The sequence below is a fragment of the Squalius cephalus genome (genome assembly GCF_949319135.1).
Source record: "Squalius cephalus genome assembly, chromosome: 18".
Taxonomy (NCBI): domain Eukaryota; kingdom Metazoa; phylum Chordata; class Actinopteri; order Cypriniformes; family Leuciscidae; genus Squalius; species Squalius cephalus.
In genome coordinates, this window is record NC_137139.1 from 14,992,286 (window position 1) to 15,010,665 (window position 18,380).

The window sequence follows — 18,380 nt, forward strand, 5'->3', positions numbered from 1 at the left end:
TAAACAGTGTTTCTCCTCAGGCAGCGATGGCGGACAGCAGTCTGCCCCTATATGGCTCGGCATCTATGGGAGCGTCCAGTCTGAAGGCCCTGACCGGTGCGCTGCATGAGGACACGAGTTCTCACGATCATGATGAGGGCTCCCGCAGCGACTCCAGCCTGGAGCTCTCTCCTCTGCCCACACTGTGAGTCCACTGTCCTGCCTGTCTAATGTCACTCACGTAAACCCTGAGAACACTCACTGCCGGTTCACTGAAACATTCAAATAGGCAATCGAGTTATTTAAATAGTGTGTCCACAGATCCTTAAAGTCTTGCATGCAACCGAACTGACACAGCAGTGCAGAGTTAGATTTAGTTTTTGCTCGTTGCTTTTTGAAATCATATAAATCTGTCTAACACATAAAAGTGATTTAGGACAAGGATATCACTCTTGTTGTATTGCTATTTATATTCCCAAAGAAAAATGTATTATTATTACTATATTTTAAGTCTTTTAAAGTGCCCCTATTATGCTCTTTTAAAGATGTCTCCTACTATAGGTTTATATGCATCCAAGGTCAAAAAACACTTTAATATATATAATATACATTGCAGCATCATCTCATTTCTCACAGTGTTTGAAACGGTTTGATGAAGGATCCAGCCTCTCTAAACCCCTCCTTTCCAAGAGCCTACTCTGCTCTGATGCACATGTCGGAATGAAACGCTTATTGCCATATCAGAAGTTCAGCTCTTCCTCAGTGCTTGATACACAGTGATATGAGCGGTAACAATTGTGTCGGTTTTACCGTATCAATTCGAGTTTGATTCCTCATCCTTTGGAAGTTCACGCAAAATGGATTTGCTTTGGCAGAGCAGAAAACAGTGTTTTCTCGACATGTCAACAACACAAACCAAACTCTTCCAGTCTCAGTTACAACTGTTTGAGGGTCAAAGTAGATGCTGTTCATGAGCGGCCAATGAAGATCATAGAAAGGAATCACTGACAACTCGTTTCAGCCAGTTCAGACTCAGCTCTTTCTTATTAGAAAACAGTAACTTGATTTATCATGCACTTTTATCTTTAAAACTTTGCAGACCTTTTACATTCACAAACAGATTTATTACACATACATTAGGCAATATGATAAAAAGCGTTCATAAATGTGACAATGTGAAAAGGGTCCACTGTTCAGTTGTATAGATCAGTGTTTCCCGACCACTAGTGTGCCATGGAAAATATCAAATTCCAAAAAATAAATAAAAATAGATGCTACCAATAAGAATATATTGTCGCTGTCGGGCAGAAACCTTCTGTCTATATTTTGTTTAATTTTTAAAAAAGATAAATGCTATTGGTCATCCTTTACGTCTGTCTGTGGGTCTTTGCCATAATGTAACCAAAAGCATTTAAAAGAGGTTGTGACTAAACCTTGTAACTGCATTGGATCCTCAAACTGTCAGTCAAACCTCATAGCTCCGCCCCTCCTCTATGTGAATGAAGTGCCACGCACAGTTCAGAGGTAAATAAAGAACTGTTTGTTTAAGGACAGCGTTTTCTTTACTTAAGAATCACTCTATAAAGGCAAATGTTTTTTGTATTTAAGAGTCTTAGTCTGGTATTTGCAGTCTAGTTAAACCAAATTTAAATATCCTGTGCATAACGCTTCATCTTCTACATCATGAGATTTTGGCCAAATATATTCAACAACAAGAAAAAGTGCGCACCCACATAGCTACAATAAACTTTAAAAACCTGTAAGTTGATGAAAACATCATGTGATGCACTTGTTCCAGTGACCCAAAACATGCATTCGCTGGTCAAAGACCCCGTAACTCCATTTGAGCTTGATCTTCAAGAACATGTTAATATGCAAGTGTCTGACCATATAAAGCCACAATACCTACTTTGACAACACATTGTCCCTGTCGGCTAGAAACCTCATAAGCTCAAGTTTCACTTTAATTGTGAATGCTACTTTTAATATAATATCCAGTTTTAATATTCCATTTGAAGCAATGCATGTTTGTGCAATTTTGTGTCGTAGGATTTTTTTACTTAGAAAATGCAGTCCTCAAAACGGAGTATCTATACCAGTTTCATTTGTGCTAAAGTGTAAGATCTTGATTGATGCGAGCTGTGTGTGTTCACAGGCATCAGTCTCAAATTAAAGAGGAGCAGATGGAGGCCGAGGACTATAATGGCTCCATGTCTCCAGAGACAGAAGACCAGCACAGTCCAGACACCAACCACAACCCAGAGTACAGCGAAGAGCCGGGATTCTCCTCGCCACCTCACGCCTTCCACTGCTGAGATCAGACTCCTGACGCAGAAAAGTTACAGCTGCAACTTTTCCTTTTGGGAACAACCCTTTATTTATTGTTTCGATTGACCTGTTTCTGTTGTATGCAATGGTTTGACCTCACTGGTACTAAAGGGCTCCTCTGTGTTTGAAAAGGCCGCCCGTCAGCTTGCGGAGGACAATGAGGGCGCTGTAGGCCACACGTCATCTTTGCTTTGTATATTAAACACTACGGCACCTGAACTGAATCAAACGCTCACCTTGAAGGGAAGGCGGTTTCCCTGTCAACCGAGGAAAAAGATTTATTTAGCTTTCCACAAAATCTGTTCACCGCAGCTGTGAATGCTGAATGAAAAGCTCTTTATCGTAAATGCGAGTTTGAATCACCTCAGCCTCAATACTGTAGGGTTAGTCGCCATCGATGGCCCCGGCCGCCATGACGGTAACGTGTGGCCTTCAATTTCGGGCCACTTATCGGTAGAATGGAAAATGAAATTGTGAATGTCTATCTTTTTTACCTCTTGTTTTTTCAAGATAAAAACAAAACCAAAGGGGAACATTTTATAACCAGCACTTGATGATGAATGTTTTTCAATTGTAGTTTTTGATTTGTTTTTCACTTGTGTGTACAGAAGGTTACTGTATTTCCATTATCCAAAACATTTACGCAAACAAAAAGCCTCATCCTCAACAGTCCCAATCATTCGGTTACTAGTAAAGCTGAACCAAACATTTCCGTATTTGAGTAGAGCAACTATTCTCTTTTTTTTTTTTTTTGTAGAAAGAATCAAGTTACCAAAGATTGTGAAAGATGTTTTAATGTTGTGTACCCTGTTTACATTGTCCCTTTTGATATGGCCAAGACTAAGAAGTCTTCACTCGAGTGGATTAGATGAGTATCGGAGGCGTTTAATGTCGCACTCGTGACATTTGAGCAGTTTGTAAACCGCAGTCGTTTGATTTGACAACGTACCACAGAGAAAAAGAGTTGATGATGGAAATAATGCATAATTGTTGACTGAATATCTTGTTACACATGTCCAAAAGAAATAGATGGCATCTATTTCAAATCAACTATTTCAGTTTGTTCAATACTTCTGAATAAATGGCCTTATGATTAATAAATTCTTGTATAAAATGTGAAAAGTGTCAGTTTTTTTCATTCTAAATGTTTATAATTATAGATTATAGTTTCATTTATACAAATGTCTATACATTGTGTGTGTATGTATGTATATATATATAGAGAGAGAGAGAGAGAGAGAGAGAGAGAGAGAGAATAGCGCATTAGAATAGAAATAATTCACATCATGAATTCGGATTTGGTACCATGACTTTACATTTATTATATTTTTCACTTGTGCATACACTGAAAAAATAGCATAAGATAATTAAAAAAAAAATCCTTTTATCAAAATCCTTCCATGTAGTGTTTTTTTTTTTTTTTAAACTTTCCAAGTCAGCTGCATGTGTGAAAATATATTACTACATACAAAGATCAATAAGAAAATACAGAATACAATATATTAAAAGTTGTCATAGACGTGTCTTACTATCTGTCAAAAACAGCAATAACTCGTTGATACAGGCAAGTAAAATAAATGGCACAGCTTAAAGTAACTGAATGAGTACATGGCCACACGTCTTTGGTTATAAACCGCTTCTGGAGATCATGAAATCATTATGCAAAACATGAAATACAGAATGAAGGCAGAAACGTCCACCTGTCCTGTCAGTTTAAAGACCGATTACATTCCAATATAATGTTCTACTACACCATACGTCAGGCACAACGGTACAGCATGATGCGTGACGGTCAGCTGACCAGGCTATGGTTCATACACGATGTGGCTGTGCATAACATACACCACACACAAAAGGGGACAAAATAAAGTCATTTTCTTCCTACTCAACAGGCAACCGAATTCTCTCTGGGTAATAATCACATGACCATCAGCCTTCCACTGTGACATCATACTACATGACATATAAATCTTTCTTATACTGGAACCCCGCGTCACGATTACGCCATGTCTGGTCCTCCATCTCAAACGCTCTGAAACTTCCACTATCATTCGCAGACACCGGGCCAGATTCAGAAACCATGGCACCTCCTTTCCAGTTAAAAAGCAAAAACGCACTTAAATTTGGTGGATTAATATAATACATATATATATATATAAACTGATGATTGTCTTTCTGCAGAGGCTGTTTTCTGTGCGGTTCGTGCATATATATCATTTATTTTATTCAGGGGTCAATGCAGTGCCTAAAATGTACATATTTTAAAAATCTTGGTGACTATTTTATAAAAAATCATTTACAATCCCACGAACACCAAAAAAAGCTCCAATAATGCGAAACCACAACAGATGGTTGGCTTTTAGTTTGGTTACATTCTCTATATTTTGGTTTGAATGCGTTTTGGTCTCGGTTTAGTCAACAGTAAAGCCGCTGTCTTTGCCAAAAAGTTCCTGCAGTCTTTAGTTGTGAAGCTCTTAAACTTGACAGAAGGTGCGACATCAGAGTCTTGTGATGTGCGGCAGTGTGTGTGAAGATAAGCGCTCCCTCCTCGTCCCCGGGGCTCTAGCGTCTCTGCGGTGCCAGCATTACTTTGTTAATGAAGTTGACGATGGCGGTCGCAGGCTGTTCGGGATCCAGCTCTGCGAAGAGATGGCAGACGTTCTCCACAACACTGCCGGGCTTCTTGGCAACAAAACCAAAAACTCTGAGAGGAGGTAGAGAGATACGCAAATGAGTGATTGAGGATAAAATATCAGTCGATCCAAATCCAAACAAGGAGTGAACGGACAGACAGGAAGATCAGTACTAGAGTAAAATAACATGCACATAAGCACATAATCAGAGGAAACAAGCTGTCACAACAGTCCAGACAACACACACACACACGTTTCATTTAGACTTACTTAGAGGTTGTGCTGTCTGAGTTAGTCCACCTACGGCAGCAAGAGGGAGACAGAGACAAGACTGAGGAACAGACTCTCTCACACACACACACACACACATGCGCGACGCTGCTGCAGCCACACATGAACATGCTCTCAATCTCAGGTCAAAGCATACATGCAAGTACACAGCTCCTGCTGTTCATACTTAGCCTGTTCCTAGATTGCTGTGGTGGAACCATATGTGCGCTGCATCTGAATTCCGTTCTGACACATTTCCGATTGCAATGATACGTGAAATCGAGCTTGTGTAGCTTGAAGTATTTTCGTTCATATACTTGTATATGCTGAGTATGCAGCGGTTGTAACACACACACACACACTCTCTCACTGCTTTGGGGCTTCATTTTCTTTATTTCTACACATTATAAAATCATATTTTGTATATTACGAAATCTAACGTGAGAAGTAGTTTTCAAATTTGCCCGTATTCATCCATTTTTTGGTGGCTCACCCAAAAGCCAAATGCTGTTTGATCCTGTAACATCTGGTTTAATGTTACTGCCTCAAATTCTTTAGACGCAAAACTGGTGGCTGTCTGCCATGAAAGAGCTTTTACAAAATCAAAAAAATCACAGAGCCCAAACTATTTACGGGGTTCAAAGTGATGGTCTAAGAAAAGACGAGTGTTTTGTCTGCACGGGGTGGGGTTTACATTTAATGAGCCCCAAAGATTGTGTTTTACATGCTACTGAAATTATAAACATAAATGATTAAACAAAAAACATTTACTGTATGCACACACAGACGGAGCAGCCCAAAGAGATTCATGCACTACCTGATTAGATTTATGTGTACTACTTCTAGGCAAGCAGCTGTTAAACTCAACTAAACAATGCAAAACTTTCTTTCTTAAAAAAACAAAACACAAAATCTAAATAAAAAACAAAACATTGCTAAAAAAAACCCCAAAAAAATCCTATATCCAAAAAAAAAAAAAAATATATATATACACGTTTACCTTCCTATAATTACAGTAACCTTAAAGTGCCTCTATTATGCTTTTTCAGATATTATCTTTCATGTAGTGTGTCATATAGATGTTTGTGAATGTAAAAGGTCTGCAAAGTTTTAAATATCAAAGTGCACGATAAATAAAGTTTTTTCCTAAAAGAAAAAAAAAATGATTCTGAACTGTAATCAGAACTGACAAATCTGCATGATGGCAGCCTATGATCTTCATTGGCCACCCATGAACCGCATCTACTTTGACCCTCAAACACTGTAGTTGTAGTTGAGACTGGAAGAGTTTGGTTTGTGTTGTTGACATGTCGAGAAATCTGATCTGATCTGACCAATCAGAGCAGAGTAGACCAATCACAGCAGACTGGGCCATCTGACCAATCAGAGCAGAGTAGACCAATCACAACAGAATGGGCCATCTGACCAATCAGAGCAGAGTAGACCAATCACAACAGACTGAGCCATCTGACCAATCAGAGCAGAGTAGACCAATCACAGCAGACTGGGCCATCTGACCAATCAGAGCAGAGTAGACCAATCACAGCAGACTGGGCCATCTGACCAATCAGAGCAGAGTAGACCAATCACAACAGACTGGGCCATCTGACCAATCAGAGCAGAGTAGACCAATCACAGCAGACTGGGCCATCTGACCAATCAGAGCAGAGTAGACCAATCACAACAGACTGGGCCATCTGACCAATCAGAGCAGAGTAGACCAATCACAGCAGACTGGGCCATCTGACCAATCAGAGCAGAGTAGACCAATCACAACAGACTGGGCCATCTGACCAATCAGAGCAGAGTAGACCAATCACAACAGACTGGGCCATCTGACCAATCAGAGCAGAGTAGACCAATCACAACAGACTGGGCCATCTGACCAATCAGAGCAGAGTAGACTATCGGAAAGGAGGGGTTTCGAGAGACTAAATCCTTTATTGAATCGTTTCAGTGTCAAATGTATATTATGAGAAACAAAGTGTTTTTGACCTTGGATGCAAGTAAATTTATTTGAGTCCTTCAAAACAAAATTAGGAACCTTTAAAATAGCATAATAGGGGCACTTTAATGGTTTGTAATTACTTTGGATGTGGAATGCACTGCAAACTTGGAATATTGTTATTGGAATACATATAGAGTAGTGTATGTAGAGTAGATATATAAACCACCCCTAGCATTTCTGCCACTACAATCTCACCTCCTGTCTTGTGGGTCCACGCTGCTGAAAGTCACGCTGTTGATTGGATAATGTCTCCTGAAGAACACCCTGAAAACCCAAACCTCTCACAGTCAACTCGGTGTGACAGTAACAACCTGTCCTCATTTCTATTGCTCAGAGAAAACTGAAAAATGGTATGGTTATACTTTCAAAAGCAAAAAGGGGGATCGGTGGGCGTACCTGCGCTGACTGTCTGTCAGTGTAATGCCCTGGGCTGACACCTTAAAGTGGACCACAGTCGCAGAGGGCCGGGGGCTGCGTGACATCGTGGCCCCTGTGGCCTTGGCGATAGCCTGGGGTCCCGTGAGAGACTCGGTCTCCACTGAGTTCAGGTACAGCACGTTGCAGGCTGAGGAGAGACACCAGAGGTTACAGACGTCACAGTAAGAAGTCTCACATGAGGACAGATGTGCTGGTTCACACTCACCTGCTCCCTGTTTCAGAAGGTCTGCAGCTGTACTCATGTTACTGACTGGCTGAACCTCTAGAACTTCACCTATCGGGTCTGAGAGTGCAACACAATCATTCATAGACCGGCTCTGAGATTCAAACACGGCCATTTGTTTAACATTCTGACTCTTATGAGCAGTTCTTTTGATGAATCAGTCAAAAAAAAAAAAAGACTCGTGAGTTGTCAGTTTGAATCGGTCAGACGAATTTGTCAGATCAGTTACTTATCTAAAAGTCAATCACAAAGAAGTTATGTTTGTTTTAATAAATGGCATTTTATTAAAAAGGTACCGTTTTATTTAATTTGTATTTCTATAGTACAGAATGTTGTGGGAAACACCAAAAGACAGGTTTTTTTTTTATTTATTTTTTAAGCATTTGTTTCATATGGAAGCTTGTTTCCGCCACTGAATAATAAATAAATAATAATAATTGCGACTTTTTATCTCACAATTCTGACTTTTTTTTCTCACAATTGCGATATATCAAGTCAGAATTGTGACTTTTTTTCTCAGAATTGCGAGATATGAAGTCAGAATTCTGAGAAATAAAGTCGCAATTGCGAGATATAAAGTCGCAATTCTGAGAAATAAAGTCGCAATTGCGAGATATAAAGTCACAATTCTGAGAAATAAAGTCGCAATTGCAAGATATAAAGTCGCAATTCTGAGAAATAAAGTCGCAATTCTGAGAAATAAAGTCGCAATTGCGAGATATAAAGTCGCAATTCTGAGAAATAAAGTCGCAACTGGGAGATATAAAGTCAGAATTGCATGATATAAAGTCGCAATTGCGAGAAAAAAAATCAGAATTCTGACTTTATAACACGCAATTGCGACTTTATTTCACGCAATTCTGACTTTAAATCTCGCAATTCTGACTTTATAACGCAATTGCGACTTTATTTCACACAATTCTGACTTTATATCTCGCAATTGTGAGAAATAAAGTCAGAATTGCGAGATGTAAACTCGCAATTGTGAGATAAAAAGTCGCAATTATCTTTTAAAATGTTTTATTTTGTGGCGGAAACAAGCTTCCATAGTTTAATGCATTACAACTCTTCACAAACTCTCACTTCACATTGAGTGCATGTTGTGGCTGTGCTTTCATCATAGTGATATCTCAGCGTGGCGTGTTGATGTGTGCTGTAGTGTTTACCTTTCTCTGGGATGCGGAGGGCACAGGGCAGAGAGATAGGCGTAATGGAATGCTGATACACCAGTGCTGAAAGACTCCCTACCGATGACAAAACACACACAGAGCACCTCAATACTTCAACATTATTTACCTTAAAAACTGATGTGCCAGATTGCAAAAGCAACAAAATGAAGCCAGTCAGCAACTAATCGCAGGCATAAAAGAACTTCCTAGCTTTCTAATCTCAACTTCTAAACCTCACGACTGTGCGTTCACTCTTTATGAAGCAGCGTTATGAACTATTTGGTAAATTCAGCGTTCTGTTAAAGTACATGACAGAGATATCATGGAGATTTAACAGTATTGCTTTCTGAATACCTTGCATGCATGGAGCGAACTGATCCTGCACTCAGATATCGCAGGAAAGTCATTTTCACACTAACCTGAGCTCAACTTTCAACTTTATTCAGCCTAGCTGTTCTATTAACTCCACATTTGTACGTCTATTGGCCTTCCAGATCAGGTCTAACATCTTCATGAAGAAAGTCATACAGTTTTGAAACGACATGAATGATGACAGAATGATCATTTCTGGGTGAACTATCCCTTTAAGCTCTGATTTAAACCAGGACTAAGCTTAATCAGTGTGTCTGGCGAATGAGAGGATTCTTGAACTGCTCACCAAAGTAGGGCTCGTTCTGACAGCCCTTGATCTTCACTCCCCGAGGCCCTGTCTCAATCAGGAAGTGTCGAACCAGCTGTTCCAGAGGGTCTCCTCCTGCTAACAGACAGGACATTACATCTTCAATGCAAACTATGATGCTAATATTGGTTGTATACCAAACTATAACGACTTTTCAAAATATTGCATCAATATTTTGATTAATGGATATTTAGATCCACATACATCACTGTTTAAAGGTGGAAGTCATACAAAGCATTCCCAAAGCAGTTCCCAATGCTAGTTGAAAACTACCAAAATAAACAGTGCACAGTGTTCTCGTTTGCGCTCGGTCTGGTGTTAATTATTGCAATGAAGCACAAATCAATCAAATCTATCATTCCCTCTGTCTGTATGGCCTATAAACATTCAAACTGCAGTTTTAAACTTTTTTCAAAGCTTTCAGAAAAAGGCTTTGTCAAGATAATTCAATTCAAAGTTTGTCTTGACTTTTTTAGTTACAAATTAGTCACATTGAATTCATTGAATTCATTTTAAAGGGGAACTATTTCAACTTACTAAAACCATTTAGAAATCATTTGGATGGTTAAATAACCTGTACTGGTGAAAACGGTGACTTTCCCCGCTCCCCCTAGTGTTCCCAGGCGGAAAACCAACCTTGCAACATGGGGACTAACGTCCCGGTAAGTAGGAAATAGGAAGTCTCGTGAGAAGCGAGAACGAGCGAGAAACACAAACTGCTTTATGGCAATTCGACATAAACACACATGATACTGTGTATGATGTACACTCACCTAAAGGATTATTAGGAACACCATACTAATACTGTGTTTGACCCCCTTTCGCCTTCAGAACTGCCTTAATTCTACGTGGCATTGATTCAACAAGGTGCTGAAAGCATTCTTTAGAAATGTTGGCCCATATTGATAGGATAGCATCTTGCAGTTGATGGAGATTTGTGGGATGCACATCCAGGGCACGAAGCTCCCGTTCCACCACATCCCAAAGATGCTCTATTGGGTTGAGATCTGGTGACTGTGGGGGCCATTTTAGTACAGTGAACTCATTGTCATGTTCAAGAAACCAATTTGAAATGATTCAAGCTTTGTGACATGGTGCATTTTTCCTGCTGGAAGTAGCCATCAGAGGATGGGTACATGGTGGTCATAAAGGGATGGACATGGTCAGAAACAATGCTCAGGCAGGCCGTGGCATTAAGATGCCCAATTGGCACTAAGGGGCCTAAAGTGTGCCAAGAAAACATCCCCCACACCATTACACCACCACCACCAGCCTGCACAGTGGTAACAAGGCATGATGGATCCATGTTCTCATTCTGTTTATGCCAAATTCTGACTCTACCATCTGAATGTCTCAACAGAAATCGAGACTCATCAGACCAGGCAACATTTTTCCAGTCTTCAACTGTCCAATTTTGGTGAGCTCGTGCAAATTGTAGCCTCTTTTTCCTATTTGTAGTGGAGATGAGTGGTACCCGGTGGGGTCTTCTGCTGTTGTAGCCCATCCGCCTCAAGGTTGTGCGTGTTGTGGCTTCACAAATGCTTTGCTGCATACCTCGGTTGTAACGAGTGGTTATTTCAGTCAAAGTTGCTCTTCTATCAGCTTGAATCAGTCAGCCCATTCTCCTCTGACCTCTAGCATCAACAAGGCATTTTCGCCCACAGGACTGCCGCATACTGGATGTTTTTCCCTTTTCACACCATTCTTTGTAAACCCTAGAAATGGTTGTGCGTGAAAATCCCAGTAACTGAGCAGATTGTGAAATACTCAGACCGGCCCGTCTGGCACCAACAACCATGCCACGCTCAAAATTGCTTAAATCACCTTTCTTTCCCATTCTGACATTCAGTTTGGAGTTCAGGAGATTGTCTTGACCAGGACCACACCCCTAAATGCATTGAAGCAACTGCCATGTGATTGGTTGATTAGATAATTGCATTAATGAGAAATTGAACAGGTGTTCCTAATAATCCTTTAGGTGAGTGTATTACCCACCTCGGTAGACATAGCTCCACACGATAAAGTTGGCCGGCTCCGATAAAAACAAATGCACATGAGCAGCGGTAGAAAGGGGGAGGAGGGTGCCGCAAGTGAGTTTTTTTACAACAGTGTTGTGAAATATACGCCCCACAGCTGTAGGGGGAGCTCTCAGAGAAAACATGCGACAACAAACGTGAAAATCAGCGAAGAAATGGCTAGAGTTGCCAAGTTCCCCTTTAATTCTTCGAATTGCACTTCTACTTCCTGTTTCATCCTTAATTCAATTTATTTGGCATTCTCAGTTCAATTCACACAAACCTATCAAGCAAGGGTTTGAACTTAGGTCTTTTTTGAAGACAATCATCGTTTTTGTAATTCCGTTTGGTCACGGTAGAAAATGACACACTTCAGCTTTAGCTCTGAATTACTGTGATGTTTAGCTCTGCTAGAGTACTTCAGGTGCAGTCGTGTGTTTCCTGTGCAGACAGAGAGCTTTGGGAGCAACACTGAAGCAAGATAAATGTTTGTGTGAGGAAATGACTGCAGATGTGGCGTACCTTTGCTGCTATGGTTATTGACGTTGGGGGGTGGGCTGGCAACTTTCAGGGCCAGACCGTAGGCCCCCTGGAAAGAGTTACTGTCTCGGATGAGGAAGGCCCCTGGCTCTCTTTCCTTCAGTGCTGCTATAGCTGTTGAACAGAGACAGGATAGTTTAATGAGACATCGCTATTTAAAAAAAGGATCCAAGCATATGGAAAAACAATCTGCAATTTGCTGCACATGTAAAAACACTACAGCACAACAGTAAACATCACTATTAGTATAGTAGCTCATAGTTAGGGGTATGAAGAGTGCAGCAAACAGCAGTAATCCTGGGTATTGTTACACATTTACTGACACATTTCATATTTTTGTAATAATGTCCATTTTGCTTACATATGAAAGAAATTCTTCCTCAGTTATTGCGATAAATTACACAGGGAACCTTCTAATTTGGTACATTAAGAAAATAATAATTTGAAAAATTAACATCAGGGCCTATATAATACAATTGTATTACTATTTATTTAACAGATGAGTTCATGAGTTTGATTGGACTGGACTGATTCATTCAAAGGACAACCTCGAAAGAGTCAATTTGTTCATGAATCGTGAATTCTCTTAAAAAAAAAAAAACAGTTCATAAGAGTCATTTATAAGTGAATCAGATAATTCTGGCTTCATTTTGTTTTGGACTCACTAAAATGAACCAGTTCATAAGCCCACAAGGGCAACTCAAACTAAAGAAATCTCAAGCCATTATTTTCCAGTAAACTTCCCTTTAACTCTATGAATCGAGATCCACATTTTTACTCAGCCCTAATCAGCAACTGATTAAGAAGATACCTCTAAACTGCATATATCATATAGTTAAATATAAGGTCCAAAGTGGTTGTCTCACCTTGCTCTCTGGAGATACCAGGTTTATACCAAAACCGAGAGCTGTCCTGCACGAATTTTACACTGACACGGCTGCCCATCTCACCCTCCACGCCAACTTCTCCCTGACCAGCATTCATGGTCAGCTCTCCTACTGAAGGTGAGAATGTAACGTGGTGCTGCCCAGAGGCGTGATGACTCATGGACCCCCTCAGCGTTCCAGGCCTCCCATTGGGCGAGCCTGGCTGCCCGGATGGGCGGCGTTTCTCAGGGAGAGGAGGCTGTGGGACAGAGGTGGCTGGGCACCCTGAGTAGGAGCCTGGTGGAGGAGATGGGGTGCAACAGGCTGGAGAGATGGGGAAGGTTGGAGTGGAGTTGGGGCTGCCGTCTATACTGTGCCCTGCAGGAAGGGAGGTTTCAGAGCCCAACATCAGCTTCCTGCCCAGCGTGGCAAATCCAGGTACTGGGGGTTCAGGGGAGGGAGAACTCTCGTGGTCGCTAGTGGGTGGATGAGGGGACGCAGGGGCAGAAGAAGCAGGTTTATCTGGTTCTGGAGATGGTGATACTCCATTGCTATGCAAGTGAGCTGGGATGGACTCGGTTGGGATGGGAGAGGAGGGACGTGGTGAATGTGCTGGTTTAAAAGTCTCAGTTGATTGTGGTACCATTTCCCCTGTGGGTGGCACTGTAGCAGCAGCAGGCGAGCAGTTTGTCTGGGGTTGGGTGGATTCTGATGGAGATGTAGAGGGGGCAGGGTTTACTGCTGAGATTTGTGGGGTGGGGGGTGTTGTAGGCGGGGAATGGGTGGAGGGTTGTTGGGCAGTGGTGGGTGTGGCAGGAAAAGGGTGTATCTCAGCAATCTCTTGATTGGAAGACAGTAGAGTTTGACGAGACCCTGGACTAACACTGTTGCACTGTAGGGCAGATGGGTGCGGCCTGTTGTGGGAGTGGGCCAAACTGCTTTCACTGCTGACCTCTCTTGAGTCATACTCACGGACACTCAGGATAGGACTAAAAAAGGAAGAGGAAATTAACACGGTATTAAAGTCAGAAGATAACATATTCATCTACTGCAATGGTAGACCAAAGTTCCAATCCTTCTCCAACAGCAACCCAAATCTACTGATACATGCAGGAGCTTGTTACCTCTCCTGCGTTCCCAAAGGGCTGCTTGTGTGGACTGGTGTTGGAGGTCCTGAAATATCAGAGGGTGTTGAATATGGAGCATGTGGATCTCGATGTGTCTGCCGCAGGGAACCATGGGTAATGTGACTACGCCAGCCTATGCTATCTCCGCCAGGACAATCTGATAGGGATGGCATACATTAAGACCGAAAAACAAATTTTATCATGCAAAGATGAAATTGCATGTAGAGGAAGGTTATACACATTTCTTTCATTTTATAAGATGACCCAAAACATGTTTGCAAAAGCTTCAAAATTCAAAGATAGTCCAATACAAGGTAATAAAAGAATGTAATTGTAGCTGTCAAGTCATTTCTCACCTGTATTTGTGTTAGAGGGGTACTGCTGAGGATGGGGGTCTGTCTGGTTCTCTGTAGGTCCGCTGGCATGGTGCACTGGGCCAGGGCAGGAGGCGGAGGGTGGTGGAAGAGGAGACGTGGACTCAGACTGGTAACCCGAGGCATATCCACGGCTCTCTGAGGGTGACGGCTGGTAAGGGGAGCAGGGGCACGTCTGGTGCGGTGTCTGGTACCCACTGGAGCTGCTGCTGTATTTGAGATCAAGATGGGCATGAGAGTGTGAACGGGAGGGTTCGGGGTATGCGGGATGGCCTGCAGGGAGGGGATCGAAGTTAAATGCTGGTAATTCATGACCGTGAGGACCGTATGGGGTTACGGTGGCCCTTCTGTGCCAGTATTCTGCCTCTCGTTCTCTCTCCCACTGTAGTTCTGCTTCTCGGTCTCTGTCCCAGTGGAGAGTCATTTCTCGTCCCCTCCTTAGCCCTGCCTCCCGATCCCATATATCCGTCCCTCTTTGCATATCGGCCTCTCTGCCCCGTCTTAACCCTGTGTCCCGGAGAAGCTCTGCCTCCCTCTCCCAGTGTATTGCCTCCTCTCTGTCTAAACGGAGAGTGTGGAAATCATCTCGTCGTAGACAGCAGTCCCGACAGGGGCAGACAGGCGTCACTATGCCATCTACCATCATGACATCGTGATAGGGACCGCTAGGTTTGGGGTGATGTGGATGGTTGTGGTGATGATGGGGGTATGGAATGTACTCATCCGCCCTGCAGAGCAGTCGGGGAGACAGACTATGAGGATGGGTGCTGACCTCCTGGGACGGATATGGACACAGGTGGCGTGATGGTCCCTCTGTGCAAGTGCGATGAAGGTAGTGCTGTGGACCTTGTTGGCGGTCCCAGAGCAGGTCAGGAGGCGGCAGGGTTTGGTGAGGAAGGGCACTGTGGTGTTGGCAAAGCCCTATGACAGATGGCATACCTGAAGAAGGAGCCCCTGTTTGTCCATTAGTGGTGGTGGGACGATCAAGGCAATAACCATTTGATAAGTGGTGGAGTCCATCGCATCCAGGCTCAGCACAGCGCTGGGATCGGTAGCCCACCCGGCATGAGCATGAACGACCTAACCTCAGTGACCCAGTCCTTTCAGGAGGCAAGGAATCCCCGTCATCCAAAATGGCTGTCTCTCGGTCACGATCCCTCCCTCCATCGCCTTCAATCCCACCCAGTAGGCGCTCAAGATCCTCCCTCTCTTGCTGAGTAGGCGGGGCCTGTCGAGTTGGTTCATCGAGCCGGTCAGGTGGGACAGATGAGTGTCCAGAATCAGTGCTGACAGACAGAAGCTGACTTGGCCTTTCCTCAGAGCTCCTTGCAGGGCTCCCATTGGTGGACAGCAGGGAGGTGGAGCCTGCAGCACGGCGCTTTTTAACCTGTGCGTACAGGCTGCCATCTACAGGTCCACGTGTGTGTGCAATATCTGAAAGGATTTATGAAAGAACACTTTTATATTTCCCTGAAGCCCACTGTTATTATTAATCAAGGTTCATTGCAGCAAAACATCATTTAGTTTCATGCCTTCATTTCCCTCCTCTCTCTGAACTTTAGAATTAAACAGGCTGTTTTTGCGACTGTGCCTTTAAATCCTTGGCACGTACTCTACTATTCAAAAGTTTGAGGTTGGGAAGATTTTTTTTTAATGTTTTTAATGTTCACCAAGGCTAGATTTATTTGATCAAAATACAGTTAAAAAAAAACACACACACAAAACAAACATTACTATTGTGAAATAGGATTACAATTTAAAATAACTGTTTTCTATTGAAATATATTTTAAAATGTAATTTATTCCTGTGATGGCAAAACTGAATTTTCACGTCACATGATCCTTCAGGAATCATTCTAATATTCTGATGACACTAGACTTCTTTAGTGTGTAATGTTGCTGTTTGAGCATAAAAAAGCTCTGCAAAGTTACAAAGCACAAATCCACCCCGAAGGCAGTTATTCTCTATATCAGTAAGCACTGTTTCTGAACTTCCTGAACGCATCAATAGTAGTCTTCAGTTTTCTTCTGGGAATGACACGTCACAAGAATTCCCACCCAAAGCATACACAAAATCCAAGAGCACTCCAAGACCGAAGCTGCCCATCCCTGATGTAAATGTATTCTAGTAGACCCCATAAACAAAATGATGAACGAGTAATATAAGAACTCTTAGCATAAGAACCCTTTAAAATGACGTTATATATATTGCAACATTACATTTTTTCCCCAATTTGTCAGTAAATAGATTAAACAGAGAAAATTATACATTATTCATTTGAAAAAGTAACAAGTATTAAGGTGAAAACTCAAAATGTAGCATGTTACACATTACTTTCAAAATTTTATTTTTAAAGAATGTGCAACACTTGTATGCTTTTACCCTAATGTTGGTTATAATTGGCTAACTTATAATTAAAAACACCTCTGCATGTGTAAACATGACCATTTGTTGATGTGCTTATGGTTGTGATGTCAAAACCATGACAATTTTTTAATTACCCAATTAAGCTTAGTTTCAAATAATGCTCTGGCTAAACGTAAGTGTACTGTATGTCTACATAGTATCAACCACTTTTATTTCTAAAGAAAAAAGGGAAAGTCCTATATACTATCTACAGAAGGGCTGAATAAACACCAGTGCGTAGTTGTAAGAATGAATAGTTGTACCCTCTAGGCTGTCCTGATATCTCTGATTGAAGTTCTCATACGAGTCCCAGCGCACCACCGGATCATTCGTGTTATAGTCCACGCTGACAGCTGGATCATTCCTCTGGGTCACTCTCCCTGAATCACACACACACACACACACACACACACACACACACACACACACACACACACACACACACACACACACACACGTCTGCATTAAGACCACATTACATGGTGTTTCAATTGGAAATACTGTGCGACAGCTCAGACAAGAAAATTGTTTGTCAAACAATTTCATGGCAATTAAACAGTTAGTAAGATCTTAATCTGCAGTTTGATTAAGGTTTTAAGTTACCTTTGATTTTCTCAGGCCCAGATGAAAATACAAACTCCACTGTGGCATCAGAGGGAAATTTGTCATCTACAGGAAACAGTGGGAATTGAGAGTGTTCATCATTAGGAGACAGAAGACCCTTTCCAGCTAATAATATTTATCATTAATAATGGGATTTGTAAATTCATATTAGTATATAATATCCTCTCCAAACTACACACTGCATTAATGTTTTTGATTATAACAACGATTCATATCCAGGAATTTTCCCAGAGTTTTACGAGCAATTGAAGTTGCCTCCCATGCTCATATGTGAAACCCACAGAGAATCTATTATCACGTAAAAATCTGTATCTCATCTCAATTACACAGCTGTGGTGCGCAGGTGTTACCCAATGGGAATGAGGGCAATAATTTACAGCACAGCTAAAAGAACACAGACCACTGAAATAAAAAACACATCATAAAAAACCAAGCTCAGCTGATATCCCAAGGCCATTTCAGCCCAAGGCGGTCAGAGTTGGACAGACGGCTCTGGTTTTATTGTGATAATATATGAGTTTGGCATCTGACTCTTGGCTTGTCCCACTAAGAACGTACCTGAACAAGCTTCATCCAGTTCCCCTTTGCCGAACCAGAGCTGAGCTCCATGAATGGTGCATGTGTGAAACTGCAGTCGAAACACAGAATCCCTCTCAGCAGACTGAACCCGTCTGTGATAACACTTCACCTACAGGACAGA

At 41.8% G+C, this 18,380-nt stretch overlaps 2 protein-coding genes across 9 annotated transcripts in view; one reads left to right on the top strand and one right to left on the bottom strand.

Annotated features, from left to right (window-relative positions):
• foxp1a (forkhead box P1a) overlaps positions 1–3,425 on the top strand; it is a gene marked incomplete at its 3' end in the record, with an annotated part of 45,101 nt that extends 41,676 nt beyond the window's left edge. For all 3 annotated transcript variants that reach the window (XM_079849666.1, XM_079849667.1, XM_079849668.1), the window contains 2 exons: positions 21–184; positions 2,135–3,425. In XM_079849666.1, the coding sequence (XP_079705792.1) occupies positions 21–184; positions 2,135–2,294 (324 nt within the window). The remainder of the gene's footprint in view (positions 1–20; positions 185–2,134) is intronic.
• Positions 3,426–4,587: 1,162 nt separating this feature from the next.
• Positions 4,588–18,380, bottom strand: part of tns2a (tensin 2a) — a 52,692-nt gene continuing 38,899 nt past the window's right edge. For 3 of the 6 annotated variants that reach the window (XM_079849660.1, XM_079849664.1, XM_079849665.1), the window contains exons 15-28: positions 18,239–18,368; positions 17,660–17,725; positions 17,320–17,436; positions 14,632–16,083; positions 14,273–14,432; positions 13,149–14,137; positions 12,265–12,396; positions 9,707–9,805; positions 9,046–9,123; positions 7,862–7,939; positions 7,615–7,783; positions 7,414–7,482; positions 5,211–5,240; positions 4,588–5,011 (exon numbers count right to left, since the gene is read on the bottom strand). In XM_079849660.1, coding sequence (XP_079705786.1) covers positions 4,870–5,011; positions 5,211–5,240; positions 7,414–7,482; positions 7,615–7,783; positions 7,862–7,939; positions 9,046–9,123; positions 9,707–9,805; positions 12,265–12,396; positions 13,149–14,137; positions 14,273–14,432; positions 14,632–16,083; positions 17,320–17,436; positions 17,660–17,725; positions 18,239–18,368 — 3,711 coding nt within the window. In that variant the 3' untranslated portion in view covers positions 4,588–4,869. The remainder of the gene's footprint in view (positions 5,012–5,210; positions 5,241–7,413; positions 7,483–7,614; positions 7,784–7,861; positions 7,940–9,045; positions 9,124–9,706; positions 9,806–12,264; positions 12,397–13,148; positions 14,138–14,272; positions 14,433–14,631; positions 16,084–17,319; positions 17,437–17,659; positions 17,726–18,238; positions 18,369–18,380) is intronic. The other 3 variants (XM_079849661.1, XM_079849663.1, XM_079849662.1) reach the window with 3 other exon arrangements.